Source organism: Sinocyclocheilus grahami, unplaced genomic scaffold, assembly GCF_001515645.1.
Source record: "Sinocyclocheilus grahami isolate Dianchi unplaced genomic scaffold, SAMN03320097.WGS_v1.1 scaffold33.1, whole genome shotgun sequence".
In the NCBI taxonomy this organism is placed as follows: Eukaryota; Metazoa; Chordata; class Actinopteri; order Cypriniformes; family Cyprinidae; genus Sinocyclocheilus; species Sinocyclocheilus grahami.
The window spans coordinates 3,458,040-3,469,717 of NW_015505212.1; the positions used below are offsets into that span (position 1 = coordinate 3,458,040).

Consider the following 11,678-nt stretch of genomic DNA (forward strand, 5'->3'; position numbering starts at 1 on the left):
AGCCCGAAAGGGGAACAGAGTCGCGTGACAGACAGTTCACTCTCCTGTGATGTGACCCTGTTCCCCTCACACACACACACACACACACACACACACACAATGCGTTACTCTGCGTTGCACAAAACTCCGCATTTGAACAGTCAATAGCAAATACTTAAACTAATAACAAAACATACTTACAGTCGCTGATTCAGAAGGGCCAGATTGTCATAGCAGTCGGAATTGACCCTTTTTTTTATTTTTTAGAAATAACCTTTGTGCACAGCCAGCCTTGTACTCTTCTAGGTTAAAAAAACTGTCGTCCATAAAATGCGTTGCACAAATTCGAACATCTGGGTTGTGCTGTTCTGTTGTAAATAAATCTTAACCAATGATTCCTAATTGCATCTACTTCCGGAAGGCCAAATAAAGTGCTTTTGCTTTCGAACTGAAACACACAGCGTCTCCCTGACATGCTGCATCAACACTACTGCTGTTCCTGAAACCATGCCTTCTTTCTTTGCGTGCACATTTGGGCGGCATTATGCTAATATTTCCACATAGTGAGGTAGATATGTGGGGGCGTGTTAGAACGAGGCGTTTTAGGTAGGCGTGGCTGACTCTTAACTTTTATAAAGAATATCTCTTTGGATTTGAGACTTTAGTCTTTGCAACTTTACAGATCTTCTTTATGCACCAAGAGCTTGTAACACTCCAAAGAGAAAGGAAAACTTTAAATCGCATCATATGACCCCTTTAAATGGCTTATTCAAGTGTACCTTGGCATATCTTTAAGGGGGAAAAAATGCCTAAACCACGCTTGTTTGTTTGTTTGCCAAGGAAAGCGCTGCCAGAACAAAGCAATTTGATTTACAATAACTGATTTCAAATAAATAAGGAAACATTTTTTGCTGTAATGATTTAGAATGGAAAATGTGTAACTTTCCTGTATATCTATTTCCCGCTTGCAGCGTGAAAATTATTATAATTACTGGTGATATTCTTACAATAATGCATGCATAAGCTAAAAGGCAATAAATAAATAAACAACGAGTTTGCTTATTCGAGTTATTGTACAGTCCTAGAATGTGAAAAATGCCATATTCCACACCTGGAAGGTGGATAATCAAGCTTGTATTTTTTGCTGTAATGATTTAGAAATGTAATCTGTTTCATCTTTGTAATAGCGTGAAAAATATTATAATCACTGGTGATGTTCTTACAATAATGCATGCACAGGCCAAAAGGCAATAAATAAATAAACAACGAAAAAAAGTTACATGTATTCCACACCTGGAAGGAGGATAATCAAGCTTGTGTGCACATACAAAGATTTTGCAGATGTTTATGCAATTCCTTTTTTCGCTCAGTTGCATTGTTGTTTCCTGTTTTCACCTTGTTTTCTTTTCATCCTGACAATAAATAAATAAGGTTGCGTGATGGTGTAATATTACTGAATTATTTATTGCCTATTGTCTCTGTCATGCTCTCCCAGCATGGCTTTCTTACTAAGGGTCACTTTAATAAAAGAACATCGTCGAGTGTTTGTTATTTATTTATGTATTTGTTTTTAATTTTATTTTAGGAACATTATCATTAGTTCATCTGAAATTGAGCAAAAAGGCTAAGTTGGCCTAAATAAAAGAAGCAGATGTGAACGGACTGGGAGACAGACAGGCGTAACGTCAGTAGGCGCAACTACAGTAGCAGCTTATCGTTGAGCAGAGCGCAGCCTGTTCGCATTTCAGCCTCTAGTTTATGCATAGACATCACGAAACCTCGTTATCTTTTTGCGGATCCTTGGCATTTATTTTTCCCTTTCATTCCTGCCTTTATGAGATGGAGAAGAGGGCGCTTTGGACATCCTGTTATTTTGTGCGCTTTGTAACCCTCATCCTCTGCGCACCAGAGTCAGGCAACCTGCCACAGTGTAAAGAGGTAAACGACAACATGTTACCTTTTTGTAAAACATATATAGGCCTATTTTATTTTATCATGACAGTTTTAAACCAGTCGCGACGTAGGCACATTTTGTTTCTACATTTAACTTATTAAAATAAATACTAAAATGTTAATCTTATATGATTGTGAGCTTGTCTTTAATGCTAGTTATCTGTTCATGTTTTAATGAATTGTATTATTCATTTTTAATACACAAACATAAACATAATTATGTGTATGCACAAAATGCGTAATGAAAAGTCAAAAAGAACATCTTGTTATTGCCATTAAAATGGTTACGGACGAGGATCATATAATATGATGACCAATCAGATGGCAGCTCGATTATTGTGTGTTACGCGATGCAGTTGCGTTAGTGCTTGTAAAAATGGATTCATATGAACTTTAAACATAATAATACAACCTCTCTGGATCCCTCTATTTGATTTGAAAAGACTGGTGTTGTTCTTGCCTCATCCATATTTGCATACAAAGACGCGCATGTTATTAAAGGGCCACTTCACCCAAAAATGAACAGATGGATGCTGGGCAGAATGACAGCCTCAGTTACCATTTACTTTTATTCTATAGAAAAACATTCCGCTATATATCTAAAATACAGTTTTGGGGTTAGAAATAATGAAATAATCTTAATTTTGGGGTGAACTGTTCCTTTAAGAGCATTTGTGGGGGAGGCTGGGTAACAGTGGCAGGTGCAGGTGCACCATTAGTGATAATGTGTGTGCTGTAACCAAGCATTACAAAGATGACAGGCACCTCCAGTGGGATGCATTTATCAACTGTCTGAAGGCAGTGTTGCCAACAACTTCATTACACTGTATTATGGTGGTATATTAAATTATGTAATGGCTCTTACCTGTGTATCCAGTCCATTTTGGCTTTTGAGTGTGCAGCAGGCCCCTAAAGGAGCAGAGAACAATCGCTGCGTTTCATAGCATTGGACACACACTGATTTGCATATCAGATCTGTCAACAAAGACACACACACAGGAGGTATTTAGTGGCCTCATTATTTCAGGTTGTTATCAGTGTATATCAGGCTCTAATTCATTACCATCCACAACCAAAAGCAATGAGTGATCGTCATGACAACAGTTACAGGGCTCCTGGCCGTTGCCCTGGTGACTGTCCAGGGACAGAAGGCAGATAGACAGACTGTCACCCCCTCCACCCCCCACACAATATATGTAATCTGTTATATGTACCTGAGAGTTTGTGTTTTTTGGAAACTGTAGGGTTAATATAATATAAGATGTGCTGCCTGCTTAATATAAAAAGAAAATGGCACAAATTATGTCACATGACCATGTGTTTTGACAGGGCAATTTCTGTAAAGCTGCCTGTGTTTGAGAAGAGCACACATTTTATTATTTAATTTTTTCTAAAAACCTTTTTTATGCATGTAAAAATAAATGTTGCCCATGATTTTGTATGTATGTATGTATGTATTTTAAGACAGAATAGTAGCCGTGGGGTAAAGTAAACTTTGGGATAAGCTGTTCCAGTGGCGAAAGATTAAAAAAAATAATAAAAAATATTAAACTTTTTATCTTTACTGGTTTATGAAATGGTCACTTTTAATCACCATAATTTGTGGTTGACGTAAATGTCTGAATATGTCAGTGTGAATGTGTGTTTCAGACAGTTCATACATTAAGTAGTAGTAACATTACAAAATGTAAAAAAAAAATACTATTATATAATATTATATGTAAAAAAATCTATTTATTAAAAGATTGTAAATAAATACTTTTTTTCTTGCTGGTTTATGAAAAAAAGGTCACTTTTATTGACCATAACCTGTGTTTGATGTAAATGTTTGAATAAGTCGATATCTGTATGTGTGTTTCAGACAGATTACTACTTTGAGTACACAGAGTGTGACAGCACGGGCTCCAGATGGAGAGTTGCCATTCCTCACAGACAGGGGAGCTGCTCGGGCCTTCCAGAACCTGTCAGAGGCACAGACTGCAGTAAGAAAACAACCACATATAGACACTCTTAATGAACATACATTGCATTACTTAAACTATCAAACCAAGTGACATTTAACCTAAAGAAAGTTAGCCAAGCACACTGTGGGAACGTTTCCTTGGTTTTATATTTTGCTATCAAAAGCAATGACATTTAAGCAATTCAAATATGTCCTAATACTTTTGAGATCCTTGGTATTGTGTCAGTAAACAAACACAGTCTATGCTAACTTGTTGTACAGCTTTTTCTTGTGAAGCTGGGGAGTTTCAAATATGTCCTAATACTTTTGAGATCCTTGGTATTGTGTCAGTAAACAAACAGTCTATGCTAACTTGTTGTACAGCTTTTTCTTGTGAAGCTGGGGAGTTTTTAGAGATGTCATCCCAGCAGTGCACATCATGTGTGGCCGGCTCTTATTCATTGGGCAGCGGCGTGCGTTTCGATCAGTGGGACTCCATTCCTGCGGGATTCAGCAGTTTGGCTACATACATGGACTCAGGAGGTTCAGGGGACGACTCAATGACCTGCAACAAGTATGTTTATATATACCAGCATATTCTATTCTCTAATCTTTCGCAGTGTATTTTCTGATCTGGATCTGTCTGTTAACATTGTGCTGTTCAATTGCAGCTCTTCATGGACAGCTCAGGGAACTCACTTGGAATCCAATCGTGATGACTGCACAGTAGCGCTGGTGTACGCGGTGCATCTCATGAAGCAGGGATCCGTCTCCTTTGACTATCAATATGTCGACAGCAACATCTTCTTTGAGTTCTTTGTGTGTTTTACTTCATACATCTTTTTTATTTTCTACAAATGTGTTGAAGTGAACATTTATCTCTAAAAAATAATGTTTAATTTTTGGTGCAGATTCAGAATGACCAATGTCAGGAGATGGACCAGACAGGGAGTGAGAAATGGATCAAACTCACCATGTTGAAGTGAACATTTATCTCTAAAAAATAATATGTTTAATTTTTGGTGCAGATTCAGAATGACCAATGTCAGGAGATGGACCAGACAGGGAGTGAGAAATGGATCAAACTCACCACTAATGGAGAGTGGGGAACCCATACGGTTAGTCATCTTGGATATGTTATTCTTATTAAAAGGGATAGTTCACCCAAAAGTGAAAATTCAGTCATTATTAACTCTCATGACGTTCCAAACCTGTATGACTTTCTTTCTTCTGCTGAACACAAAAGAAGATATTTCGAAGAATGTTGATAACAAAACACTTTAGCTGTTTAGCTACCAAATATCTTTTTTTCCAGAGACAGGTTTGGAACCAAATGTAAGTGATAAAATGATCACAGAATCTTCATTTTTGGGTGAACTATCGTGTTAAGGATTATGCGGTATTAATGTCTAATGTAGCTGTTTTTGCATGTCACAGGTAAATCTGAAGTCGGGAACTAATATTCTGTATTGGAGAACCACAGGAATGCTCTTGGGTGGGAAACCAGTGAAACCGGTCCTTTTGAAGAACATCCAGATCGAAGGTGTGAGATTCTGATGAAATCATGTCTACTTTTGTGTCTCACACCCTCAATTCAGATGCAGTCTGAACAATTTGTGTTGTGATATTTTATGGTCATATATATTTTTTTTTACATGTTTTGTGAGCAGGTGTGGCATACACGTCAGAGTGTTTTCCATGCAGGCCGGGCACCTTCAGTAAAACCCCAGGCTCTTCCTCATGTGACCTTTGCCCCAGGAACAATTACTCTGGAAAGGGAGCCAGTTCGTGTACACCATGCTCCAAGACACAGTACTCCCGTACGAACACACAAAAATCAATCATTCAGATGATTTCTAACATTCTTTGCTTTACCAAACGATCTGCATCTGATCTGTTGCGATCATTTTAGCATGAATCCAATACAATATATACTATAGCAAGCAGACATTGTACATAATTGTCCAATTGGACTTCTAGGACTGCACAGAGCATGTCAATAGGAAAACAAAGCCAAAATCTGGATATTTTAGGCAATTTAGAACTTCTGGCCAGGAAAAAGAGGACGTATGGTCACCCTAATGTTTCTCTACATGTTCTAGAGGAGGGATGGTCACAGTGTAAAGAGAGACCTCCTTGTTCAGAGAAAGACTATTTTCAAATCCACATGGCCTGTGATAGTGACGGCAAGGTAGGTTATAATGCAGAATTTTTTTTGTTGTTGTTGTAAATTATGTGTGTATAATTTGTTCACTTTTATATTGCTGTATTATTTTAGACCCAGATACTGTACAGGTGGGTGGAGCCTCAGGTGTGCATGGAGAATGTGACTGGTTCTGTGACACTGCCCCCTTCTGGAGAGAAAGAGGACTGTCCACCCTGCAATCCAGGCTTCTACATGCACAACTCTTCCACCTGTTTACCTTGCCGTCAAGGCACTTATTCTGATGGCACCACAGGTATATAGACATGCATTAACATAGATACATACTCGTGTATTATGCAACACTGTTGGTTTACTGGTACTGGTGAATAATGGAGAAGATTCCTTTTGGCACAGAATGTCAAAGATGCCCGGGAGGAACCGAACCTTCTTTAGGATATGAATACAAGTGGTGGAACATCCTGCCGAGGAATATGAAAACTTCTTGTTTTAATGTGGGCAACTCCAAATGTGATGAAATGAATGGTAAGAAATTTAATTATTTGTGAAATTTACTAGCAATTTTTGAGTGAACATTGATTCATTAATATTTTTTTAGTGTAGTCTTTTAATTAATATGAAGACATAAATATGGCATCTATATAATAATTCTACAACAAGAATGAAAAGAATGGTCAAACATGTTACCCGATGCCTATTTGCTTCTGTAGGTTGGGAGGTGGCTGGCGACCACATTCGTAGCGGAGTGGGCGGCTCAGATAATGATTACCTCATCTTAAATTTACGAGTGCCTGGATTCAAGTGAGTCAGATCTATAATTCCAGTGTTAAAATGTTTGTTGTACATAGAACATGTACAAGTGGCCTCTCTTTTTCTCTCTCTCTCTCTCTCTCTCAGACTTCCTACTTCTGTGGACGATGCTTCAGCTACTGAGTTCAGCCGAATCACATTTATCTTCGAGACCAACTGCAGCACAGAGTGTGAACTCTATTTTATGATAGTAAGATGATAATTGAACCAAAATAGTCATTATAATGAATTAATCTGCAAGTTAATCTGCAACCGAATCAATGTGTTTTCTCCATAGGATGTCAACAGGAAGAGCACAAATGTTGTAGAATCATGGGTAGGGACTAAATTGAGACAAGCATACACCCACATCATGACCAAAAATGCTTCGGTTTCTTACACATGGGCTTTCCAACGCACCAACAAAGCCTCTGATGTAAGTATTCGCCTAGAAATCACAGGAATTAGTCTAAAGTACCTTTTTGTCACGTGGAAAAGTTCTCATTCGCTGTGTTTTTCTCTCCAAGGTGCGCCAGTATGTAAATGACATTGCAAAGATCTACTCGATCACGGTGACTAATGCGATGGATGGCTCAGCGTCTGGTTGCCATGCCTGTGCTATGATGAGTCAGCGGGACGGCTCTTCCTGTGTCCCCTGTCCTGCTGGACACTTCATCAACAAAGACACCAACCAGTGCCAGGAGTGCCCATCCAACACCTTCCTCTCTGGGCATCACATTTATGGCCAGGAGGCCTGTCAGCCCTGCGGTCCTGGAAGCAAGAGCAACAAAGTATGAGTAAGACCAAGAGAAAATGCATGACTATGTTGGTTTTTAACACTTGCAAATGCAAAATGTGTTTTATGTGTGTCCAGGAGCACTCTTTGTGTTTTAACGACTGCACCTTCATGTATATGGAGCTGAACCAAACGCTGACCTACGACTTGAGTGCCTTGAGTTCAGTGGGGTCAATCATGAACGGGCCTAGTTTCACATCCAAGGGAACTAAATACTACCACCAGTTTAATATCAGTCTGTGTGGGGCTGAGGTACTCTCACATGCAAACATTCCTATCTTTAGCTATAACATGCAAAATGTGTTTTATGTGTGTCCAGGAGCACTCTTTGTGTTTTAACGACTGCACCTTCATGTATATGGAGCTGAACCAAACGCTGACCTACGACTTGAGTGCCTTGAGTTCAGTGGGGTCAATCATGAACGGGCCTAGTTTCACATCCAAGGGAACTAAATACTACCACCAGTTTAATATCAGTCTGTGTGGGGCTGAGGTACTCTCACATGCAAACATTCCTATCTTTAGCCGACTAAAAATAGATTGCTTTGATAGAAAATGGCTTAAGATCATCTACAAAGTCATCTTGCATATTTGCTTTCTATGGCAGGGGAGGAAGGTGGCGGTGTGCACTGACAATGTCACGGATCTGTCCAGTAAGGACCTGCAAAATGAATCGGCTGACCTTAACAATTTCGTCCAGACTTTTGTGTGCCAATCGACCATCATCCCTGCAGATGGACGGGGCTTCAGAACATCCCTGTCATCACAGTCTATCAGCCTGGCTGACACTTTCCTTGGTGAGTGTATTTCTTTAATGGTATTTAACATACACTGCCGTTCAGAAGTTTTGGGGTCAGTAAGATTGTTAATTGTTTTTGAAGGAAGTCACTTATGATCACCAAAGCTGCATTTATTTGATCAAAAATACAGTAAAACAGTAATATTGTGAGATATCATCGCAATTGTTTTCTATTTTAATATATTTTAAAGTGTAATTTATTCCTGTGATGGCAAAGCTGAATTTTCAGCAGCCATTCCTACAGTCTTCAGTTATTTTTATGGAAACTGTGGTACATTTTTTATGCTTTGATGAATAAAAAGTTCAAAAGAACAGCATTTATTTGAAATAGAAAGTGTGTATATGCACTATAACAGAGAATATGCATGCAAAAATGTAAATTTTTATATAATATAGTTGGATATATTACAATCAAATTGTAATATTGTACAAATTGTAATCATATTTGATTTTTGGCCCCTCATAGTAAAAAGTTGGTGCACTACATGTGATGTATAATAAAGACTATATGGCACTTTTGTGTTTAGCTCCATTCAGAGTAGAGGTGTTATACTGCTTACTCGTCTCACTTCCTTCATGCTTCCATTTCTCAGGAGCTTCTGTTGATAATAGTCTGGATGGGGTCACTGTCAGCTCAGACCTCTTTCCCAAGTCTTCATGGCAGAAAGTGTGTATATGCACTATAACAGAGAATATGCATGCAAAAATGTAAATTTTAATATAATATAGTTGGATATATTACAATCAAATTGTAATATTGTACAAATTGTAATCATATTTGATTTTTGGCCCCTCATAGTAAAAAGTTGGTGCACTACATGTGATGTATAATAAAGACTATATGGCACTTTTGTGTTTAGCTCCATTCAGAGTAGAGGTGTTATACTGCTTACTCGTCTCACTTCCTTCATGCTTCCATTTCTCAGGAGCTTCTGTTGATAATAGTCTGGATGGGGTCACTGTCAGCTCAGACCTCTTTCCCAAGTCTTCATGGAAAGTTCCAGATATCAACTTCTTCTATCGGTAAATAAAGAAAGAATAGGTAGTTGATGTGTGCAATGATATTACATTTATAACACAAAGTATTTTTTTTCTCCTCAGCTCTCCACAGCCCACAGCATCCTGTCTGAACGGCCGTAGCACAGTCGTGACTCTACGTTGCAATCCTAAGAAGAGTGGACTTGGGGAGCTCACTGTGCCAAGGTGCATGTGTTTCTATGTTCATTATCTGTATTTGTTTGCAAATGTATGTATTTTAGGACCAAGTAAACACATTAAATATGTTTAATGCTTTTGCATTTTTATAAACGGATTAAAATGTGCATAGCAGAGTGTCTCAGTATATGGAGAAAAACGCTCTTTATGGATAATTAACTTTTTTTAACACAGACAAAAATAACAAGTAACAAAAATGAGCATTTTTCAAATTTGCATGATATGCATTCTTTGTATATGGTGAATTATCATCGAAGCTCAACAGCTGAAATATTACCCATGAGTGAAACACCGTTATTAATATAAATGCTAATACAAATAGCATTCAGAGGTTTGCAGGCCAGTTGGAAATATGCAATGAATATTGAATGCTTGCAGATTTGCATTTTCAAATGTACGTTTTCTGTGTGTGAAATGAGAAATGTTGATTTTGCGTGCGAGTTGGGTTAGGAATGCCTTGAAATGAATCATTCAGCTACAAATAGCATCCACAAAAATTGTCGGACTGATTAATTACATTTACAAACAATTTTAATTGCTTAAGAATAGACAATGTGGTAAGGTTAATCACGAAAAAACACTTTTTAATTGTGTTTGTGTGTTTAGCACATTTGCATTTTCAAATGCACGTTTTCTGTGTGTGAAATGAGAAATGTTGATTTTGCGTGCGAGTTGGGTTAGGAATGCCTTGAAATGAATCATTCAGCTACAAATAGCATCCACAAAAATTGTCGGACTGATTAATTACATTTACAAACAATTTTAATTGCTTAAGAATAGACAATGTGGTAACGTTAATCACGAAAAAACACTTTTTAATTGTGTTTGTGTGTTTAGCAAGTGCCCAGCATATTCATTGAAATGAATAATGTACGTATGGATATAACCATAAGTGGACATACAGTGGGTACGGAAAGTATTCAGACCTCCCTAAATTTTTCCAGTTTCTCAATATTTCCAGCCATCCCGTCAAATGTTTCTGAACCCATCTCTGTAGGGTCTCAATACAATGTGTTGTGAGTCAAAAAGCAGTAAATCTCTCTAGTTAAAATAAAATTAGCCCCATAAAGTAACTGTATCACATATATACCGCTAAAACATTTCAAAAGTTACAAAGAACTGCTTTCTGAAACACATCACAATATAATAACAATACACCCACGATCTCACCCACAGACACATCAGAGATACATTTGCATCATGGTGTGTGTGCGAACAATTGAAACCACTATACTGCAAAGTAAGCCTGAAAAACTGTATGCTTGCTGGTATGCGTGTAAAAGTATGTTTAAGAGAATTTCTTTAGGTTTAAGGTATATTTTTCCTGCTTGTTCACACACACTAGCATTCATACAAATATATCTAGTGTTTGGCCAACAGATGGAGGACAGAAAGACTTACCTCCACACAGAGCTTCTTTAGTTTTATCTCAACGCCATTGCCAAATATCACAAAGCAGATCTAAAAGAGAGAAGAAAGGCCCCTTCCTTTATGAATTACAGAGAGGTCCATCCTCTCTCCACATCTCTCCTCTGAGGAGAACAAGAGACGATACTGTTTTCTACTTTGTATTTTGTATTGTTGTGTATTTCGAGCTGTATAAAGTTGTTGAAATATATGTTGTTTTACTCCCTGATTCCGTTTATGCTTTAATAAACTTTAAGAGTGCTTTAAACATGGAGCAATTGTGTTAAAGCATACAGAAAAACTCTCCAGACCAGCTAACAATATGTTCAAAAGAACATTCTGCTAACATTCAGAAAATATTACTGTATTTCTGAATGTTCTCTGAACATTCAAAATGTCCAGTTTTTTTTAAAGCGTTTTACCTTTTTTTAAACATTAAGGGAACTTTCCATTTTATAAATTTCCAAACATTATGGGAATTTTACATTTGTTCTCTGAACATTCTAAACATTCTGTGATATTTAAAAAATGTTAGATAACGTCCAACAAAAACATTTCCGAAATAAAACATTCCTTGAATGATGTATAAGTAACACATTTGTGCTAATGTTTTTAAAACATTAGTAAAGACTCT

The 11,678-nt window shown here is 37.5% G+C and overlaps 1 protein-coding gene across 1 annotated transcript; it reads left to right on the plus strand.

Moving 5' to 3' along the window:
* Positions 1-1,687: 1,687 nt before the first annotated feature.
* LOC107581279 (UPF0577 protein KIAA1324-like homolog) lies at positions 1,688-10,502 on the plus strand. Its single transcript, XM_016266779.1, has 19 exons — positions 1,688-1,917; positions 3,794-3,914; positions 4,259-4,448; positions 4,546-4,693; positions 4,903-4,992; positions 5,312-5,417; positions 5,545-5,694; positions 5,977-6,065; positions 6,153-6,333; positions 6,435-6,563; positions 6,749-6,839; positions 6,936-7,038; positions 7,126-7,263; positions 7,355-7,618; positions 7,702-7,875; positions 8,231-8,420; positions 9,349-9,445; positions 9,524-9,625; positions 10,475-10,502. Exons 1-19 carry the CDS (start codon positions 1,738-1,740, stop codon positions 10,500-10,502), a joined length of 2,571 nt encoding a protein of 856 aa, XP_016122265.1. The 5' UTR covers positions 1,688-1,737.
* Positions 10,503-11,678: the final 1,176 nt, after the last annotated feature.